The following is a 23778-nucleotide window of genomic DNA, read 5'->3' on the forward strand; positions in this document are numbered from 1 at the left end:
CTGTTCAGCTCGCCAAACCGCGATATCTAGAATATTTTGTGCATCTAAAGTGCAAACTAATCAGCACGCGTTTGATCAGTTCATATGGTTTGCTGGTTGAGTACGTAGATCGTTTGAAAGACCCGAAAGAATTAATTTTGTTTTGTGCGATCAAAATGGTGTTTTTATTAGTGCGTGTTTGGTCATATTTTTAATCAACACAGGTTTCTGGTGGCGACTTTATATTCATATCGTTCGTAGTTGGTGGGTTTTCTTTTTTTTTTTACAAGGATGAAGGCAAATCTGTATACAGACACCTGAATGAAATTATCACTCAGGGAGTGGGGTTGGCGCGGAAGGCAGAAGACCAGCCCGCCGGACCCACTAAACCCACCCAAGTAACAGAAGGTTACATGAGTTACCCTCTCTACTAATACCCAGGTTCCCCCAGGAACTGCCTCCCAGCATAACTTCTGGGGGGAGTTGGTACGCTTCTACAGAAGGGAACGCGCAAATGCCTATGATGTAAGTTAAGTTAGGTGGGTTTGTACGCAGAAGAAATCTTTTTCGTCTTCTTCTATCATAGATATATAATGGCTCTACAATCTAACTGGAACTTGGCCTGCTTTTCAACTTAGTATTCGTTTAGTATTTCCTCAGCTATAAGTTGAGCGCTTTCTTGTACTCGCCATAGGGGCAATTTAAGATCGATATACTCCGATAGTTTTCCACATTGTTATTGTGAATGCTACCAGATTTGTTCAGAGGTGTGTGTGGAGAATATAGTTATCCTGAAACCGCCATCCTGAATTTGGATAACATTGTTTTTTTTATTTACTAATAACAGTGTAAAATCTGTGTGAATTTATTAAAAATACATAAATTCAATTCAAAATAAAAAAAAAAAAACAATGTTATCCAAATTTAGGATGGCGGTTCCAAGATAACTATATTCTCCGATTGTATAACATTTCACCGAAAACTATTTCGCGGAATTCATTTTCGCGGTTGAACATTTGCCGGTGAATGACTTTTGGCGGAATGTACCATTTCGCGGAATGCACCGTTTCGCAGAATATTGATAATAATAGCTTAGTGTTTATTCAGCACTTCCACAGTTATTACCTGCTTACCTGCTAAGAATTACCATGCTAATTATTAACATGCATAAGAAACGCTTCCAGAATATGTAGAAGAAGTTTTCAAAATTTCAATTGTCTCTTACAAATCCTTCATTATATCTGGCAGACGGGCCAGATATAATGAAGGGATTATCTCCAATTTTTACTTTGTTGCGGATATACGTTTTTATGAATAATCATTTATTTCTTCCTTTTGCCTAATATCTGCCGCTTTGTACCGGGCAGACACTACCATTTAAAGAAGGCATTACTTATTTCTTCCCCTTGAACCGGGTAGATTTGTTCTTTTAAAGAAGGTTTTATCAACTCCTTTCGCCTTATACTGAGCAGATGCATCCTTTTAAAGCAGGCGTTACCCCTCCCTTCGCTTTACACCGGACAGACGCATTCTTTTGAAGAAGGCATTATCAACCCCCTTTGCCGTATACCGGGCAGATGCACCTATTTAAAGAAGGCATTACCCCTCTCTTCGCCTTATAACGGGCAGATGCATCCACTTGAAGAAAGCATTACTCCTCCTTTCGCCTTATACCGGACAGACGCATCCATTCAAAGAAGGCATTATCAACTCCTTTCGCCTTACACGGGACAGACGCGTTCTTTTAAAGAAGGCATTATCAACTACTTTCGCCTTATATCAAGCAGATGCATTCATCTGAAGTATAGACGTTACTTTTCCTTTCGCCTTATATCGAGCAGATGCGTTCTTTTAAAGAAGACATTATCAATTCCTTTCGCCTTACACGGGGCAGACTAGAGATAAACCGGAACCCGACGAGTTTGAGTTGGATTCGGGTTTGAAAAAATTGTACAATATCGGGTTCGGGTCGGGTACGGGTTTGTGAGATAAAAAAATCGGGCCCTGGTCGGGTACGGGTTTAAGAAATTAAATACTGATTAATATTTTATTCAGTTTTGTTAATTGTTAGACTTGTTCGTTGTTTGGGCTTACTTTTTTTCGATTTAAAAAGAACCAGAAAATATCTAGTTTTAATTTTCCGGGCAAAACTTTAGTGCGGACTTAAATAATTAAATTACGTCGTGTTCGGGTTAAATACGAGTTTACGAATACAAAAAAATCTCGTGTACGGGTCGGTTTCGGGTGATAATTATTCTAACTGAATACCGCCAAATGGCATTGACTTTCGGTGAAAAGGTACATTCCGCGAAATGACTTTCGGAAAAAAGGTGCATTCCGCGAAATGTGTTTCGGAGAGTTGATACATTCCGCGAAATGTCGTACCGCAAAAAAAATTTCCGCGAAATGGTTTTCGGCGAAATAGTATACAACCATATTCTCCACAATTTGTTCGTTTTTGGGAGCGCACGCACGCTTTCTAATTTTTGGCTTGCGATGCCGATTCTCCGCGTATAAATCGAGTAATTCGTTTTGTGATTTGTTTGGCTACGACAGTGTGATAGAAGTGCTTTTCCATATACTTGGGAACGCACCTTCCGACATGGAATGATTGTAGAGCATGCAAATGGGACCGTTCAACAAGGCAGCACAGTTTTGAATAAAAAACGGCGAAAGTCGATCAGGTTCGATGCTTTTGCTTTTAGAGTTGTCCATCTGTTGAAGCTTTCTCAGCAACTCATCTGTCGAAAAACTGAACAGCGTAACGTTGAGGTCGTGGGATTCGTGGCCGTGCGATTAGCGACGTCAATCGTTCTAGACGCATGTCCTGTGGAGTGTGGGTTCGATTCCCGCCCCGGTAAGGAGAAAACTTTTCGTAAAGCGAAAAGTTCTCCTCTGTCCACTGGCTGTTGTGTAAATGTCCTGTCCGTTGTCTAATGCTAGATGTTAAGTGTTCAGTCTGTGCGACCTCTAGTCGAAGACGGTGACCCTGTCTTTTTTAATAACGCGGCAAACTGTCCAAGTACGCTTCAGACGAATGTGATCGGTTTTCACTTAACACGCTCCGAAAGAAGGACGAGAACAAATTTGCTGAGTGACGTTTCAGCTGTAGCAGACACACTGGAGAAATCAATTCATCTGCTTCCGACTCTAAGTCACGTAGCTCAACTTTATGTAGTTCCGATTTCGACCGAAAATATCATTTCTGAGCTTTGCGCAAACGATTCCGAAGACATTAGAATTCGTTGTTCCACCAGGGTTGTTTCATCATTTTTCGCCGGAACTGTTTCAGTGGACCAGCATCACGAAGAATCGAGCATAGACGTTGAAGATGGTGACTGCTTCGTCGATTTTGTTTTCTTTTTAAGGTGATTATATAATAAAGCCAGAAATCGACCAATTTGTAAACCACATGCTTTTCCAATATTTTTTTCAAGAGCACGAGATGAAAGAACCATAACGCGTATGGGGCTGAAATAATGGTAGATCGTTTGCTTAGTTATGCTGAATAATCATAATTTGAGTTTCGGCACTGTACGAAAACTATTACGCCAGATTTGGGCTTTTGGAAATGTATGTAGATAAACGTGTGCTTCTGACAGAAACATTGATTTCTTGCAGATGGTTTGAACAATCAATTTTCAAAGCGTAATAACATTTTTGTAGACCTTCCAGCTACGTACCTTCTTCGGCAAAGTCTTTCGGCATCTTTCAGACGTATGCTCGAAGTAATTTGCCTATTAATTTTTGATATCGTTGCTTTGATATTTTACTTCTCATGCACACCTAGTTCATGCAAGTGTAAGATATGTGTAAGATGTATGATGTTGTAAGTGTAAGATGTTGAAACGTCACCGGTCGTATCACAGTCATATCGGATTCGAATAATCCATTACGAATTAAATTTCATAAATTTTGGGCTAGGATATTTCCAATATTTCCATACTGTCCAGCATGCTCAATTTCCTTAATGTTTAGCGTTTCTAGAAATTTACAGAATTATCCAATAAACGTGTTATTTTGAATTCTATTTTTTTAAATATTGTTTCCAGTTCGTCCTTTTTGGTAGATTTTTCATTTTCTTCGATAGGCTGGAGGGTTGCAAGTAAAAATCGTAGGATTGCCAATCCGGAGATGTATACAATACTAAGTTGAAAAGCAGGCCAAGTGCTAGTTGAAATGTAGAGCCATAGAAGAAAAAGAGGAAGAAGGAGGCTCGAAATTACTCGATTTTCCGATTAGTCCGATTAATCAAATTTTCATTTCATTTAATTTAAATTACTATTTTGTGTTTTTTTCCAGCAGTGAGCATTGTAAATTAACGTTCAAGGCAGAGAACAATGGATACTCTTGCGTGTGTAAACCGAGCCTGTGACAAGCGCGGTGTCATCATCATCAATAGACATAGACCGCTGTCATCATTGAAAAATAGTATGAAAAAAAATGTGCCCGGGACATCCTGGCTACACACCCGTTTCAAATCACTCAGAGACTGAGTGAAATTGTATTGCCGTCTCTTTTCTTCTCACAGAAATCTTACTCATTTTTCGTAAAAAGTGGAACTACTCAAATTTTGAGTAGTTCCACTTTTTACGAAAATTGAGTTACATTTCCGTGGGAAAAAAAGAGACGGCAATACAATTTCACTCAGTCTCTGAGTGATTTGAAACGGGCGTGTACGATTTGGCGATGGGCTAAACAATAGCATGACAGTAGCCTAGTGTAAACATTGAATTGCCGCCAAATTGATTTTAAACGTTCTATTTTTCAGGCAAGTGTGGATCCAAATACAGCACTTGTAGCCGATTGCCGCCACTAGCCTTAAATGTACTAGTTTCAGATTTTGAAATTTTGTTTGATTTTGATAATCTCCCTCCGTTATCGATACCAATTCTAATAAACACATTTTCATCAGGATACGCCTTATGTTTTAAATACATTGAACAAAAGCTTGTACATCATTGTCGTACATTTGGTGTGGTTCCCTTCGAAACGCGCAGAGGGTTACGGCAATGTGATGGTCTTTCGTGTCTGCTATTCAACATCGATCTGGAGGGAGTAATACGAAGGGCAGGGATTGACACGAGTGGTACGATTTTCACGAAGTCCGTCCAGTTATTTCGCCGGCAACATTGATATTATGGCACGTTACTTTGAGAGGATGGAGGAAGCCTACATCAGACTAAAACGCGAAGCTAAACGGATTGGACTAGTCATCAACACGTCGAAGACGAAGTACATGATAGGAAGAGGCTCAAGACAGGACAACGTAAGCCTCGAGTTTGTATTGGTGGTGACGAAATCGAGGTCGTTGAAGAATTCGTGTACTTGGGCTCACTGGTGACCTCCGATAATGATACCAGCAGAGAAATTCGGAGACGCATCATGGCAGGAAATCGTACGTACTTTGGATTCCGAAAAACGCTTCGATCGAATAGAGTTCGCCGCCGTACCAAACTGACTATCTACAAAACACTTATTAGACCGGTAGTCCTCTACGGACATGAGACCTGGACGATGCTCGTGGAGGACTAACGCGCACTGGGAGTTTTCGAAAGGAAAGTGCTGCGTAATCTATGGCGGACGGTACGTGAAGGAGGCGAATGAACCATGAGTTGCATCAGCTGTTGGGAGAGCCATCCATCGTTCATACCGCAAAAATCGGAAGACTGCGGTGAGCCTGGCACGTAGCTAGAATGTCGGATAGTAATCCGGTGAAAATGGTACTCAACAACGATCCGACGGGAACAAGAAGGCGAGGCGCACAGCGAGCAAGGTGGATCGATCAGGTGGAGGACGATTTGCGGACCCTCCGCAGACCGCGTGGTTGGCGAAGTGCAGCCATGGTCCGAGCTGAATGGAGAAGACTTTTATGTGCAGCACAGACTACTCCGGCCTTAGTCATTGTCGTATACAACTGGTATTATATCAGCATACTACTTTTATTGCTGGCGACTCATTGGAAGTTGGCTAGATATTATATTGATTTTCTTCGATATCATGCAGTTATGTCTTCAAAAGGGCGTAACTCCAAAACGGGCCCTATGATTTTTTTTTTCAAATTTCGTCCAGGGATGCAGTATAGCCCCAGAATTCAGCTCCAGATATTAGTTTTGTTGGAGATTTTTTTGTCGATAACGGTGATTATCACATACATACTACCGCTCATGTTGGCTTCGTTGCATTTCTTTACTAATCTAGACTTCGATTCTTCCTAGAATTGGATTCGATAGGGGATCCCGTAGCGTAGTTGGCTACACGTTCGCCTTACAAGCGAATGGTCATGGGTTCGATTCCCAGTCCCTCCACCAAATCCTCGTCAGTCGCCGGATGCGCATCCGGTGGCGTATTGGGGAACGCCCTTACCGTTACGACTGTCTGATGACGACTGACAAATTGTTCTTCTTGGAGGCATTCCTTCAATGTACCCGGGTAAAATGGCAACCGAACAATGCAAAGATCATTGGATTCACAACACGGCCAAATGGACACAATGGACTCACGGTTAGATGGACCAGCAACGAACAACAACAATGAATAATGGAATATCTAAACATAGATTCTGTGTGGATTCTGGCAGCAGAGTACCTCAGTAGATCTTGGTGCCAATAAAATAAAGAAAGGAATAAAAAAAATGGATTCGAATGTATCAATACGGAAACTAATTCGCCGATTATATAATAAACAACCCTGATCCACGGAATTTTGGTTATCCCAGACAAGTGCATCTATAAGCAACATTTTCCATGGATCAAATAGTGCAGTGCTTCTGCGGAACTTAGAACATTAATTCACCTATGTGAGCCAATGATGTTTCAGGTCTAACGTACTCCGAGTCGAAAATAAAGTCAAAACAAACCCAGAACATCTTTGGAACATAATGACATAAAGACCAAACTAGAGAGGAATTTCTATACGCAACAGCCTGTCGAAAAATGTGGAAACCATGTTGCTAGACATCGTAAGATCCGGCCATACGCATATCATCGATGATGAACAGCATGCTTTTGGTAAGAAACGTTTGCGGTCGAAAATTTGTAACGATATGAACTTCTGACTTTATTAACAGGATTCAATTGTACCTGGCTGATCGTAGAGCTGCACCTGCACTTTTTCCGTCAGTGCCAACGGTTACGGTACAACAGTTTAAAAGTACGTTTTTCGCTTAATCAGCTTGAATGAGCTGATTAAAAGAAAAAGTACTTTTAAACTACTTCCCTACTCTGTCAAGAGACAATGTGCTTGCATATGATTTTGTTAGTAAATGTAACAAGAGTAGAGGAAGTTTAGTGATCAGAAATGAGTCATCATAAATTGCAATAACGGAGTATGTTAATCAAAGTGATACATAATTATCAAAATGATCATGGCCATCCATAATAGGAGTGTAAGCTACCTTATTTAGTAATTATTATTATTCTAATGTAAATATTAAATGAGCTGTCGTTGCAATGACTTGTCGTCAAATTACTCTTGTTACACAATTTTTCGTCATTGAAAAGACCAGTATTTATACATTTTTTTTTATCTTATGCAGTCTTAAAAGACACGTGCTTCGAACTTAACAGTTGAAGGTGGCCTTACTGTCGAGTTCGAAATTCGTATCTATAAAGGTACAATCAAGTGGTGGAGTTAAATGAAATGACAGTTTCTCGTCTTATGACAAGTGAAGACATTCCATTAAACAGCTTTAAATAATTTTCTGATCGTTTTTTTTTGTTTTATCACCTCGTTATTGCAGCTGAGGACGTGGCCTACATAATGACGAGTCGTGGTATCCAACTTTCGGTCAACGGATATATTTATTCGCGTCAAAAAGCGTCGGTGAACTCTGAAATGTGGCGATGCATCCTTTCGCAAGCTAACAGGTTAGTGATTTTTATACGCATTAATGAAATACAGAAAACTGCACATAGTATGTGACTACTCTTAGAGGTAGACAAAAAGAGCCCAAAAGTGTTTTTCCATACAAAATAATCAACTTTGGCGATCTAGATCACAGCTGTTCGTGACTCGATGTTATGACCAAAGTTCACATACATATATCTTGAGTTTTACCATACTAAAGCTTCGCCAACATTCAGTTACAAGGTGGTCGAGGTTCAGCCAAATCACACCAAGCGCCAATGACAAAATTCCAATTTTCTTACCAAAGTTTTCGTGTTATAGATTCACTTAATCACTTAATCGCGGTAAATCGAAAATTAACTTTCAGACAATAAATTTTAGTTTAAAGTATCTTTGAAAACCCTTAGAAAAAGCTCTCCGACTCGATCTTCATGGTGGACTACTAAGCTTCGCAACATTCGAATTTTTCTCATTTGAGATATGATTCTTTAAGGTGATTATAGAATGAAGCCAGAAATCGGCCATTTTGTAAACCACGTGCTTTTCCAATATTTTTTTCAAGAGCACGAGATGAAAGAACCATAACGCGTATGAGGCTGAAATAATGGTAGATCTTTTGCTTAGTTATGCTGAACAATCATAATTTGAGTTTCGGCACTGTACGAAAACTATTACGCCAGATTTGGAGTTTTGGAAATGTATGTAGATAAACGTGTGGTGAATTTGAAATTCACCACGGGCTTCATTCTATAATCACCTTAAAGATATGGTTTTTCAAATATATGATTCTGGAAGAAACACTCTTCACGAGATGGAAACGACACATAATTTCCAGCGAAAACCTACCTGATCTGTAGTTGAGTGTTAAGCAATCCCATCACGCTGGGACTTTGTAAGGATCAAAGAGAGTATCCAGATTGCGTCAAACGTGATCTAGAATGGGATTACTGCTACCAACAGTATACCGCCGGAAATAAGTATAAAGACAAGCATGATTTTCATACATTTTCATCATGATTGAGGATCGATATCTCGATTCGTAGCGATTCGATTTGGCTGAAATTTTACTAGGCACCTGTTTTTAACTTGATCTTTCGATCTTTGAGTAAATTGTATACATCTCTGTTGATTTTGACTCCAAAATCTGGAAATAATTATAAAGACACCACTTTTTTATATGGAGTTCCATACAACGGAACTGTCTTTATAATTATTTCCAACAGAAACGCGTATAACCAGAATATATGCAGAAATGTAACTATCATTGAATAAAAATTCAAGTCATTTTAGGCTTGTTGGCAAAAAAGCAGCCCAATCGAATCGCTAAGAATCGAGATATTGACTTCCCAATATGGCCATTTTGTATGGAAACCGAGCTTGTCTTTATACTTATTTCCACCAGTGTATGGAAGAGTCGATTACTAGGGGAAATGACGGCTTTGGGAGGTTTTGTTCTATTATTGTCAGGGGAGTTCCTATAACTGATTATGCTCAAAGTTGACCTAAACATCTAAACATTCTTTGCATATCAAAGAATAATGTGGCCAAATTTCATAAAATTTGGTCAACAAAAACCCCAACGATAATAGAGCAATAAAGGGGAAAATGATTCAAAAATTGCCCAAGCAGAAAATTCGAAATACCACAATGGGCGAGGCTTCTTTGTTAGTCCGAAAAAGGCTGGAGAAGTATTTTTGTACACTTGCTACAACTCGTGATTCATGCGTCTGCGTCATTCTCTATTATCTACCACGCCGACAAGTATATTGTGACGAAGTCGACGCAGTCGTCACTGGAGTTTCGGGTGTAAGAGCTACTTATTTCTCCGTGTGAGGAGACGTTTTTCTCAAATGCACGCCGGCTTGGTGATTCCTCGAAACTACTTGTTTCTCCTGTTAGGGAGAGACCTTTTCGATCCAAGGAACCGGGTTGTGACGACCTCGCTGGACTGTCACTAATTTTCTGGGTGCAGGAGCTACTTCTTTCTCCGGTTAGGGAGATGTCCTTCGCAAATGCACACCGCGAGGTTACTTTCCCAAGGAACTACTTGTTACTCCTGTTACAGAGCAACTTGTTTCGATCCAAGGAACCAAACCAAAAAGTCCTTTTGATACTACTTGTTTCTCCTTTACGGAGAGACGTTTTCGAGTCAAGCAGGGAAGTTGAAGACCGGAGTTTCGAAATTCTAATTAAAGAATCAGGAGTAAAACATCGAACTTAATTTTATTTGAAACATTCACAGGGGTAAGGGTCTTACTTCTACATGATACATTAGTGATTTACAATTTAGAAATATTTGGGTCACATTTTTGCTCTCTTTTGGGCATTAGTGATTAATCTACGAATATTTTCTATTTCACTCATTACAACTATTCTTCAATGTGTGGTGATCTTCCACGTTGCGCCTAATGTAACTCTTGAATGTGTGGTGATCTACCACTTGTATAATAGTATTGAGCTTATTAACTAACGCCCATCCAGATCTGGTAATTATCCTTAATCGATTCTATTTCGCTTGCTCTTACGGCCAGATCGGGAAGGGCTCACAATTTAAGGCGCGGCTTATCTTCTATGATTGCATAACATTAGCTTCTTAGGATTGAAAAACATTTGTATCGTTCCTGCCAAAGGACTGCATTCTGGCAGGACGAAAGAGAAAGGAAAATGTTTATTGCCACATGCGCCTACGCGTGGGCGTGTTTATCGCCTAATCTGTGTGCGATATTCGTTCCTAGCTGTCCTTATGTAAATTAGTTATGCCTTTTTCCGCTCTACTTATCACTTACAGTTTCTTTATATGACATCAACATCGGTATGGCTTAGACCAACGCGTTGCAATGCTGGGTGCAACGGCGTGATTGATTTTATGATGAACTAATTTTGTTCGCGCAGCGACATATATAGTGCAGTGTTTTCCGCTCAAACACTCTGAGAATTGTGTACAAAGCTAGTTTTGCCCGAGTCTGTAAACTGCGACACTTGTGGAAGTGTTATTTGCAGCCGCAACACGTCTTTCCACCTCGCGGCTAACGTCATTACCACATGTAACGAGGGTTCCAAGATATATGAATTCGTCGACAAATCGCATCCCATCTATTTCCACCTCGGTACTAACACCTGGACTGCCACATTCGCTGCCAGCCACCAAGTACTTAGTTTTGACAGAGTTTATGATCAGTCCACGTCTTTCAGTCTCCCGTATAAAAAGCCATGAAAGCCTCTTCCACTGCTCAGATGTCGATGTTATCCTCAAAACCAAGGAGTATGTGAGATTTGTTGATGCTGGTTCCGTTTCTTCGCACACCAGATCTTCGAATTGCACCTTCCAGAGCTATGTTGAATAGTAGATTAGAGAGCGCATCGCCCTGCTTCAATCCATCTAACGTCACATACGAATTGAATTTCTCCCAAGATATTCTGACGCTAGATTTTAATCCATCCAGCGTCGCACGAATCAGCCTAATAAGCTTTGTCGGAAAGCCATGTTCTAGCATTATATGCAACAGTTAGTTCCGTTTCACTGAATCATACGCTGCCTTAAAATCCACAAACAGATGATGAGTCCTCAAGTTGTATTCCCGGAAATGATCAAGTATTTGTCGCAGAGTGAACATCTGGTCCGATGTTGATCGTCCTACTCGAAAACCGCCTTGATATTCGCCGACCAAGGTCTCCGCATACGGACGCAGTCTGCTAAACATAATTCAGGATATTACCTTGTAGGCGGTAATACGTTAGTGGCAGCCAAGTAAAATTTGCTCTCAAGATTCTGATTTTTATTTTGTTTGCTGTTGAATGAATGAATTATCTTTATTTACGAGATTTTCGGCCCTAGGCCGGTTCATCTCGAAATTGTTGCTGTTAGTGATTGGAAAGGCGCATTACGGAAATTAATTTGGCTCTTTTCAAAACTACAACTTCATAGAAAAGAAGGTTGAGCCGAGACAAATTTTCTTCAAAATGTACACGCTAAAAATGAACTACTCAAAATTGAGTCGAAATCAATTTTTTTTATGCCAAATTTCTTAGAAATACATGAAACGTTGAGATCTGGTGTAATCCCGAAATGAAAAAAAAAAATTTTTTTTGAGACCTAGAAAATTTTTGGAACCTAGAAACTTTTCGAAATTATTATTTTTTGGATACCAAGTGTCCCAAAAATACATGAAACGTCGAGATCTGGTGTACCTAAGAAAAAAAAATTGAAAAAAAATGACTTTTTGGGACTTAAAAAATTGTTGGAACTTGTTTTTTTCATGCCATTTTCATGTGTCTCAAATATGAATGAAACTTCAAGATCTGACGTTAGCAAAAAAAAAAATGAAGAAATTTGACTTTTTGGGACTTGTAACTTGTAAAATTTTTCGAAATTAATTTTTTTTGATGCCCAATGTTTCAAGAATGCATGGAACGTCGAGATCTGGTGTTATCTCTTGGGATTGAGCTTCAGGAACAAATGTGTCTTCCGAATATTTCATAATTCGGATGCACTAGTTGTTCGTTAACACAGAACTAACTTCGGTTACAATTACTGAGCTGGGGGGCGTTCAATTATGTTGAACTGGGAAAGTTCAATGATGAAGATTTTGATTCTAACCTGTTCTAGTGTTAATTTAAAAACTCAGTCGACTCTCTACATCTCGATATTCCATATCTCGATATCTCTCTCCATGTCAATGGTTTGTTCTGTCCATTCAATCTACATACATTTTTGCTTTCTACATCTTGATAACCTCCCTACCTGGATATCTCTCTATCTCGATGAGTTCTGATCATATTTTGTTCAGGATTCTCTTTCCCTATGTCGATATATTCAAATTTCTAGGCTACTAGACCGTTTGGGGACAATAACAAACTCATCAAAAACAAGAAATGAGATTTGTTTTGTTGTCGTTTTTCGTAGTAACGGTTTTTTTTTATCTAGTTCCCATTTTATTTTCCTTCCATTGCTCGATGGTCCCTTCAATATCGAGATGTGGAGAGGCGACTGTATAATAAGACCTAATTCTTAATTTTGAAGATAGTGATACTAAACAAATATTAAGTTTTCTGCGAAATCGAGCCACGTACAGCCGAGATCTAGTACTGCAAAATTGGTCATTTAGCATAAAAAACGGCTGTTAAAAGCTATTTCTGAGAAAATTATTAAGCTCATTTTGGGGGATTGTCACCTATCATAAGACGAGTTCTCGACAATTCATAGGTCCCGAACCATTTTGTGGCGTATCTGCGTGTTCTCTTCGAATGGAACTCAAATCTTGGGAACATTCTAAAATAGAGGACATTTGGAAAAACACTTTGATTGCGAGGCAGTCTAAACGTTTCATCACACCAAACGTATTTATCACTCGCAAAATTTTAGATCTGCGGCATACATGTAGAAGACTCGGAACATCTGTTATGCCATTGTCCGGCAATTTTTAGAAAGAGATTACAGTTCTTCAACAAGGGGCTGATAGAACCCTCAGAAGTTTGGAGAACAAGTCCCAATATGGTAGTACGATTCATCAGAACCATAATACCGCATTGGGATAACGCTGGTAGTCAATATAATGCAATTGCTCTAAATAGTAATGATGCGTCAACTTGACAAAGCTAGATCAAATGGGGTATATATCACAATAGATCTAACAAATGGACGCAGTGATTAAAATACCCAACAAAAAAAGGAAAGAAAAGACGAGTTCAGTAAAAGTATATATGTGGTCGAAGAACCAGAGGGAATAAATTTTGACTGTTACGCTCTTTTCAAGTGTTGGTCTAGAGTAGTTTCATTTAATTTCACCATGTGATGGAGTTAAATTGAATAATACTTAACTCGTCAGGTAAACTATTTCTGCCTATGATACACGACAGGTTTACAATAGTTTGTCCTGTGGAGTACTAGAATATTGTGGGCTATTTGAATTATAATCGTATTATCGTTGAACGCGTGTTTGTCCTACAGTAATCATTCTACCGCATTAAATTCTTATAATCTTTTTCGACTCGCAACATCTATTTATCCACAGGTGTCCAGCTCGGGCTAGCACATATAAGCCACGGAATGGAAAAGGCGCCAAAATTTCCCTTCGAGCGCAGCACAATCATCCGGTCGACACGGGCCGTCGTAAATATGCTATTCCAGCGAATCAGAAAGAGCCTAGACGAAAAAAAGCGCAATTCCAGGAATAGCGTCGAACAGTGGGTGTATAGTATTTGAATTTCAATGCAGATGGAAACCATTCAAATATATTGATGCTCAAAGAAATTGCAGTTTTTGTTTCAATTAGTGTAGAAGGTCACATAGGACTAATTATTGCTGCTCTAATAGTATCGATAATGTGTAATTTCCATTTTCTAGAATACGATGACATATCTTTCGTGATGACCCGCCGTGGTCGAATGCAGCTCTCTATCAGTGGATATCTGTATACTAGAGACAAAACACGAGGCGCTTCGCAATTTTGGGCGTGTAATCAATCAAAAGTTTTAAAGTAATTCCTTTTGAGCTGAATTTTGGTCGATTATGTTAGTGCTACATCATCCTCTTTCTGCATTACAGCTGCACTGCACGGGCTACCACGCATAAAGTACAAACTGGAGGACCACCAAAGATAACTCTTAGGGGAGCTCACAACCATGAAGTTATCATCGGACGACGGAAAGCGGGAGCACGCGCCTTATTGATAGAGAAATGTCGGAAAGAGCGCGGTTTAATTTCCTGATTTTAATAGAGTGCCCTGTTCTAGTACTTCATTAAAACAATAAATGTTTTTTACGCTCAGATCGTTAATGGAATCATGTTTTGTGACAAAAACTAATTCATGATATTCGAAATATTATCTCGTTTTCGTCACTGTGAAACTTGTTCTTGTATTGCTCATTTCTTAAATAGTTTTGCGGCGAGTTATTCGTAATAGTCATTTTCAAAAAGTCGTATCCAATGTTGCCAGGTAAAGCGGTAGAGCCGTCAGGACGGTTCGAATTTGCTTTGTTCAACAATTTAGTAGGATAATTGTTTTTCCCAGGTACTACAATCTTAACTTCTTGCTACGTGTTCCAGCTGCCAGCTGTGATTCGATACCATCACGCGACATCTACTACGTGGATACCAATAAGTCACAGAAACTGGTGATAAGCGGATACAGCTTCACTAGAAAGCAGATACGCGAGCGGTATACGATTTGGGAGTGTTGCCAGTCGAGACCACTTGGCTGCAAAGCGGCGGCCACTAGCTACTTCGAGAACAATCGGGTGAGCATACGCGGAACGCACAACCACGCGATCGTGACGGAACGTCGAAAGCTTGGCCAACGGAAGCGCCTGATGGAGAAACGCCAACAGGAGCGAATAAGTCGAAAAGTGAAAAGAGAAAATTCAATTGATGGTATCTTTGGACAAATATAAGAAAATAAAACTTTTATCGCTCTATTCATCGTACCTGTTTGAGTATTTTGCTGTTCCTTGCGCAACACCAAACTAATAAACTCAAATCTTTCCAGATAATATAGATCCTTGTAAAGACGTTCGATTCGTAGTGGAGGGTGTACGCCGCAAGCTGTATGTAAAGGAACATTGCTACTACCGCAAGCATACTCTAAAAGGCCACACGCAATGGCGCTGTACGGAATACAGAGCATATGGATGTCTGGCTTCTGTTAAGGTTACTAGGGATGGAGCACAAATGATACTACAGGGAGTACATGATCATCCCGTTAAAAGGGAGCATCGCCGAGATGGGGAATTGAAACAGTTAATGGAAAAACGACACCAAATTGTGAATGAACGAAAGCAGTTACGCAAACAGAAACAAAAACTTTTGAAGAAGTAATACAACACAAGTAAAAATCTGTACGATGGGATCCCGATTTATTTCAACATTTCTACAACTTGGTAATATTATTTTAAAAGGACCATAAGATTTAGGTTAGATTTGCCTAAATCATTTTTGGTTCTTAGTAGTCAAGGTGTCTGTCGTTCGATGGATCAGTTATCACGCAACAACTGAAAAAAGAAGGATTTCATCGGTTGAGTTTATTCTCAATCAAAATCATTACAGTAAGTATTTATTTAGTGCTTTTCTTGTGTAATTGGGGACAAATTAATTAATAATATCAGTCTCAATTTTTTTCCAGGTGGACCGAGACACAACAACCTGTGAAAAAGAGCATTCGCGTTATTAATGCTGAACGTCATCAAAGCGATGCCTCTATTAAAACAACGCAAGAATGAGTGAGACGTGATGTGAATAAGACTGGCTGGTTTTTTACACAGGTTAAAGTTAGATCTTGCAAGTGACTTGAATAAACCTTTTTAAACATTGGAAGTTACATCATCGTCAACCGTAAGTTTCCTGGTGAAAAAAAAAAATAATTAAAAAATGGTATTGGCGATATACATTTTTTCCAATTTATTGAAGTACTAGAATGGATATTTGTTTCAAAGATTTTTTCTGTTTACGGCACAAAACACTGTTACTTCGTTTTGATGTTCTTAACATCAAAGATTAAAAAAAAACAATTAATTTAGAATTAATTACAACTTTCAACTTTTTCAGCATCAGTGACGTACACCATAAGTCGTCGAGGACGTCGCCAAATCTGCTACTTGGGATACTCTTTTGAGATGGAGAAAGAACGGACGGGGTCTACCAGTTGGCGATGCGGCCAAGCAAAACCGCTCAAGTAAGTTAATCATTAGGAAGCAGACCGCATTGTTTGGTTTATTTTCTTTTTTTGTGTTTCTTGCAGATGCAAAGCTAGAATAATCGAACGAATTACAACATACGGTGAACCAGTGTATGAAATTGTTCGTTCGGAACATAATCACGCTATTATTACCGAACGGCGACCCCGAGGCTCATTGAAACGGTGTCGAGAGTTTATTATAGATTAAGGAATGAGATCAATAAATACGAATTTAATATGATCTGATCTGCGTTTCGAACAGTTTTATAAGCTTCTGGTACTTCACCACGAATTAGCAATCCTTAAAATTGATTTATTTTCTAACAGGTGTTCACAATGTACAATACGTAATGAGTCCTCGCGGAGGATTACAACTATGTGTAGATGGCTTTCGGTACACACGGGAGAGGATCAAAGACAACGTCATTACGTACCGCTGTGTGCACTACAAACCGTTAGGGTAAATTAAAGTTCAAAATCAGCCCATCTGGTGTTATTTATCGATTTGATTTCAGGTGCAGAGCACGCGCAAAAACCGATAATCAGGATGAACCTAAAGTGAAAATCATCGATGCCGAACACAACCACCCGAGGCACATGGATCGTCGTAAAAATGGTGTCTTGAGGGGGCTTCTCTTGCAACGCAAACGAGAACATCAAGAGAAAGCTAAAAGCAGAGCGATTAAAAAACAAGCAAAATGAGAAACAATTCTATAAAATATATTGTCTGTAATCTAGTACTTCTGATATTTTGAGTTTCTAATTGGGTTGATACTATCATAGCTAATAACGATCCAAGCAAAGCGAAATATAATCAATTGAAAACATATTTTGTTGTTAGAATTCGAGTCATGATATTTTAAATTTCAAGGTGGATTACATATTTTTTTCATCTTGATGTAGTCAAAATTTATATATTGCTTGAAAAAATCAACGTAAAAATGAGCTTTCATAATCTTACTGTGTTAACAGTTCAAACTAAATACCTGTGATGCTCGCAACATAATCAATTCGATTATTTCAACATTTTAAACTACCATTAGGATTTTTTTCGCAGGAAATTTTACTCAAACGGGGAAACTACCACTTCTTCTGAAAAGAATCAAAATCAAGCGTTCGAAACTGAAATCGTCTTCAACATCAGTTCATCAACAAATCACCAAATCTGCTCGTCCTACCGTAGTGGAACCCGATCCAGATCGACTGACCAGTCACAGCAAAATCAAAATTTTCAAAGAAGACATTGTTAAGCAACTATCCAATGGGCATGCTTTGGTACTAATTGATAGAATACACAGTCAAGGGTACTGTGTGAGCTGCATTCGTTCGATTAAGAATCTTGAGTACCGAAAACAATTATATAAAATTAAAACATATTGCTCGGAATGTCCTGGTTACCAATGGATCTGTGAAAACTGCTTCGACTCATACCACAAAATACAAATATTTTGAAATACTGCTAGACTCAATTGTTTTATTCGAGTATTGAATTTGAACAAAGTGTGTCGTACTGAAATTAAATTACGATCATACAAACCGATCGATTTGACGAGAAAAATTTCGAGCAAAACATCGAAAACGCACTTCAATTGCTGATTGATTGATATGATTTTCGAACCTCCATTTCAGCGCATAAGATTATGAAGCTTCAGAAACGAATCTACTACCTCAAAAAAGCGTCCAACGAGTTCGTGCAGCAGGGAGAAAACATGGTGATCCCACAGATTGAATACCTGCAACGCGATCTAGAGGTGCTTACTGGAACTTTGCCGGCAAAAGAAACCTCGTCTGTTGCTGGCTCGGTTGGAAAAGTTTGTTCCGTTCCTGGTTTTGATTTTCCCTTGACCGAGCAGGATGAAATCGAGCGGTTGGAGTTTGAGGTCAAGAACGATCCATACATTCGTTGTCAATATGTAGGTACAATGCAATAATATTTTGTTGCATCATACAACACATCCTTCTTTCTTGTTAAACAGGTCAGCTATCTACGTAACAAAAAGCCGACGCACTTCACTTTGGTGCAGTTTCTACCAATGGTGTTCTCCGATGAGGCCCTCCTTTCCTATAACTACCATGGTTCCCATTCTTCCGGAAAAACAAAGTTTTCGATGAAAGCATATTGCATTTTTTCGGATTGCCTACTGGGTGAGTATTGTATTTTTTGTGCAGTACTAGAATAAATTTTCAAACGGAACTTTTTTCTAATCATATATTCCAGAGGCTTTCGAAAGCGAAGCATTGGACATGGATGGGTTGAGCAATCAATTGTCGATGGCCATCAAACAAAGTCGAAACCGCATGCGGCAAAGAACGTTCCGAGCGAAGAAAACGCTGAAACGAATCAGTCATACAGGTTCATAGTGATTCGAATGAACACGTGGCCTTGGGTTTGCAGTAACTGAAATGAAATTAATAAATTTGAGTAGTAGTTTGATGGCAGCCGTATTACTATCATTAGTGTTTTTACTTGGAAGATGATGATCCAACCAAAATAATTTAAAAATGTTAGGTTGCTTGGAACGTTTGGGAAAGCAAGATAACCGCGATATGTGATTGAACGCGAATTCAGGTTCATTTTATTGTTCAATTGTCTTAATTGATAAAAACCACGTAAACAGATTATCGAACTGTTTTGTTAAAATTCACCGAACTTTGTAAACTAAATTACATAAGTTTTTTTTTCTAATTTGTTGAAAATGACGTCATTCTCATGCCTCGTGTAAAAAAGTGAAAATAGTTGAGATAAAATTTGATTATGTTCGGTCTAAAAAAATCTGCAGTAATAGAATAGTTTACCAAACCAGTCTTTTCCTCTACTAACATTTTTGAACTTTTCAGAGGATGTATTCTAGGATCCGCTAATCAAATCGAAGTAACATGGATAACCGTCCGTTGTTCTCACAAACGATCAATGCAGGCAGTTTTGTTACAATCATTATCATCAATAAAACCGTTTTTAGCATTTTCCAAGCCTTTGCTGTGATTATCTTCGTTTCAGTTTTGAACGTCGTCCTACCAATTTTAGAATTTGCTTGTACGAATAAAATTCATACTTTTTTCGTTCCAGATACAGTCATAGTGAAAGAAGACGCGTTTGAAAATCCATGCTTGGGAGTTTCCGGATTTAGTTTTCCATTGTTTTGCGAAGAAGACGTCGATCGCCTGGAAGCTTCGGTCAAGGCACATCCATTGATTCGTAATGAATATGTATTTCGTTATTCACACTAAAAATCATGCCAAATTTCACTAAGTTGATTTTTTTTAAATTTCAGATAAGACACTTAATGGCTTTAGGGCAATATCTGCCCAGTTCGTTTGCCAAATATTTCAGTGAACTGTTCAGTGACCTATCGCTCTACAATTATTGCATCACAGATTCCGAAGATGAATACACCAATAAGAAAGATATGGCCGGCTACGACATATTCACCAATTGCATGTTAGGTAAGTTTCGGCAAACTTAAATCTAGTACTACCGATGCTAATATTTTTTTTCTTCCGCAGAAGCATGGATGCCACAAGGGCTAACGGTTGTCGAGCTGAGGAATCAACTAAAACTAGTAACATCTAGTCTCAGCGAACGACGTCAGTTATCCAACAGAAACCGTCGAAAGCGATCGGAACTTGTTCAAAAATGGCTGCTAAAAGAAAAACAAAAACTAAAATAATAGTGCAGTGTTTAACTAGATTGATAAAAAATCGAATATTTAGTAAACAAAATGTACAAATCTAAGGTGATCTTTAGAAAAACTAACTTTAGCGTTTAATGTAATGAGATTTATTGTTTTTAAAATTTTATTTCTGTTTTCTCAGATTTAATTGATTTGATGAAATTTGAAAATATTAATATGATACCTGATGGACGGATGACAAAAGGGTTTTGCGATGGAATATTTTTGCAATGCACATAATTTTTCAAAAAATATTAAACTTTTGCGACGTAACTTTAACGAATCTAAAATTTAGAAATTGATCAAAGCGTATTGCAGTCGATTTACGCTAATTAAGAATCACTTAAAGGAAATAATCTAGTACTTCATTTGTATTACTTACAAGGTGCAATAATTTACCTCTGACCTTTTCCCACTACTTTTCTATTCCCATTTTCAGATTACTACGTGCGATACGTATCCGGATTTAGGGGAAGCCGCAAGCTGAAGGTGGGCCAGTTCAGCTTCACCAAAAACAAAGAGAGCGTAAACAAAACGTACTGGTCCTGCGCGAGGGCAGGCATGAACAAATGCAAGGCACGAGTGTTGACCTACACACTGCAGAATGGCGAAGAAAATCTGGTAGTTCGGTATCCAACGCACAATCACGAACCATTCTAGTACCGCATTTATAATGGTATTTTCAATAAATTTATTTGAATCATAAAAAAAAACAGAATTTGATTCGCTATGTTGCTTAATAAGTTGTAAATATGATTATTGTATTTATTTCAGGAAATCAATTGTTTAAAGATTTACCAGCTTAGGATATAAGAATACCGACAAGTATTCTTGACAGGATATTATTGGTTTTTGAGCATTTTTTTCAGCTTGACTTTTGTACGTAGAAAGGTTCTTAGCAGCTACAAAACTGTAGAGCGCCGTGAACAACGTATTTGATCTAAACTTAATAGGCAGCGACTAATAATAAAAAAAAATACTAATAAGGATGTTGCATCTATCCGATTTTTTAAAAGATCCCGAAGAATAATGAACGCTACCGTGGGAAAGTGTTTGCTGCCGACAAGGTCGTCCGCGGTGGATATTTAATATTTATAGACGTAACCTAACCATATAATGTGTTCCTAGTTGGTTTCGTGGAGTGTTATTCCCTTCCTTGATTCCATTTATCCTAAAAAGAAATAATTTGGCGAGATTATTTCAATATGCTTTACTATGCTTTCAACTTATGAAATCCAGACGTTTCTTTATGTATTCATTATCCGATTGATAATGGTAGCATAAACAGTCTAATTGTAAGTGAAGATGACCTCGGATTGGTCATGAAATACCAGGCAGTTCGAAACGAATCACTAAAGTGCAAACTTTCAGATTAAATTTGATTTCACCACCTCACCACCATCACCTCCCCCCGTAACGCTGGGTAGACACCTTTGCGTGGTGTGTTACGGTGTAAGATCTACCACGGTCACATTGTCAGCTACAGGAAAATCCTGACCCAACGAATACCTTCCTCAATATCCAACTCCGTGGTACTTATGAGCCTCTCGTTAAGTAAGTACTACATCAACACTTCCTTCTTCTCGCAAGTTGCGGTGAAGATGGGCGTGGCCAAGAGTAGTAATCCTCATGCTTTTGTGATTTCTATCCTAGATTGAAATCAAGGGTCACACCCACCTTGATTTCTGATAGCAATCTGGATAAGGATTTCAAAAGAAAAACATGAGTATCACTAGTGTCCAATCTACGAAGTACACCGTAACTATGCTATGCTATGCATATTGACACCATCACCTCGTTTGGTACATCCATTGCATTTTATTGCCAAAAGCCTGGTCACTTTTCGGGGTAGTCAGTAAGAATAAATCCCTCTTTCATGCTCATTTTCTTATTTCCCATCAGTGGGGCTAAATGATTGTCTGAGATTATTCAAACATTCTCAGCAGTTTTAGTGGCTCAAAAGTCAAATGATCAATAACGGGGTCGGCCACGATCTGTTATTCAGTTAGGAAGGATAAAGAAATATTAGATGGTGTTTGTTATTCGAAGACCGTATTTGCCTCTACGTCTCCATAAAAACCACAGGAAGGATTTTTAGTTAGTAAGTAGGCATCGAAAGATCTGTAGTCACTGTGATAAGTGATGCGACCATCTCAGTTTTTTTTTGTTTTCTTAATAATGATTTTAACCAACGAAATTTCCACCGCTCAAAACAGAACAACTCCGGATCGTGCGAACTATCTGCGTACGGAGCAGGAACACGATCTTTTTTAAACTTTATTTATGTGACGTTTTGTGAAGTATGAGTTCAACATCTTACGATCCTACGCGCACTAATTAATTTTATTTTCGACCACTCAAAGCAAAACGATACCGGATCATGTGAATCAAACGCGCACTAAACAAGTTAAAAGACTACTCAAAGCAGAACGATACAGTATCGCTCAAACTATCTAGGTATGAACAAGAAAAATGTCTTACAGCCCCTAATTATTTTGCTCAAAGCAGAACGATACCGGGTTGGGTGAACTATCTGCGTACGGAGCAAGAACACGATTTTACCCGCACTAAATAATTTATGATTTATCTGATCGAAGCATAAAGATATCGGATCGCGCGAACTATCTCGGCACTGAACAGAAACACAATCAAACGCGCACTAATTATTTTATTTTTCGGGCGCACAAAGCAGAATAATGCCGGATCGTGCGAACAAATCTGCTTTTGGAGCAAGAAAACGATCTTACGCGCACTAATTAAAATATTTACAGGCCGCTCGAAGCAAAACAATATCGGATTGGGCAAACTATCTGCGTATGGAACAAGAACACGATCTTACGCGCACCAATTATATTATTTTTCGACGGATCAAAGCAAAACGTTATTGAATTACGCGAACTATCTACGTACCGTGTAGGAAATTTTCTGAAATTTCAAAAATTTTAAGTAACGTAATTTGTAAACAGCCGATCATTGATCAACTTATTCCAGAGTTTTATTTCAATAATCTAAGTCCAAACTTTATTCATTTGACGTTTTGTGAAGTATGAGTTCAACATCTTACGATCCTACGCGCACTAATTAATTTTATTATCGACCGCTCAAAGCAACGACACCGGATCATATGAATCAAACGCGCACTAAACAAGTTGAAAGACTACTCAAAGCAAAACGATACAGTATCGCTCAAACTATTTAGGGGTGAGCAAGAAAAAAATCTTACAACCCCTAATTATTTTGCTCAAAGCAGAACGATACCGGGTTGGGTGAACTATCTGCGTACGGAGCAAGAACACGATTTTACCCGCACTAAATAATTTATGATTTATCTGATCGAAGCATAAAGATATCGGATCGCGCGAACTATCTCGGCACTGAACAGAAACACAATCAAACGCGCACTAATTATTTTATTTTTCGGGCGCACAAAGCAGAATAATGCCGGATCGTGCGAACAAATCTGCTTTTGGAGCAAGAAAACGATCTTACGCGCACTAATTAAAATATTTACAGGTCGCTCGAAGCAAAACAATATCGGATCGGGCAAACTATCTGCGTATGGAACAAGAACACGATCTTACGCGCACCAATTATATCATTTTTCGACGGTC

The 23778-nt window shown here is 38.7% G+C and overlaps 1 protein-coding gene across 29 annotated transcripts in view; it reads left to right on the plus strand.

The window, feature by feature from the left end:
- LOC134221154 (modifier of mdg4-like) overlaps positions 1-23778 on the plus strand; it is a 143221-nt gene that overhangs the window by 53649 nt on the left and 65794 nt on the right. Inside the window, exons 5-7 of one of the 29 annotated variants that reach the window (XM_062700371.1) lie at positions 19564-19703; positions 19769-19940; positions 20001-20294. The exons of 19 other annotated variants lie outside the window; for them this stretch is intronic. In XM_062700371.1, coding sequence (XP_062556355.1) covers positions 19564-19703; positions 19769-19940; positions 20001-20164 — 476 coding nt within the window. In that variant the 3' untranslated portion in view covers positions 20165-20294. Of the gene's footprint in view, positions 1-7720; positions 7848-13838; positions 14083-14170; positions 14304-14371; positions 14594-14872; positions 15232-15311; positions 15651-16366; positions 16494-16559; positions 16738-16823; positions 16957-17011; positions 17326-17553; positions 17961-18125; positions 18410-18472; positions 18642-18714; positions 18943-19563; positions 19704-19768; positions 19941-20000; positions 20295-20606; positions 20886-23778 lie in introns of those variants that run through there. 9 more of the 29 variants (XM_062700347.1, XM_062700510.1, XM_062700599.1 and 6 more) reach the window with 9 other exon arrangements.

This window comes from Armigeres subalbatus, chromosome 1 (assembly GCF_024139115.2).
Source record: "Armigeres subalbatus isolate Guangzhou_Male chromosome 1, GZ_Asu_2, whole genome shotgun sequence".
Lineage (NCBI taxonomy): Eukaryota > Metazoa > Arthropoda > Insecta > Diptera > Culicidae > Armigeres > Armigeres subalbatus.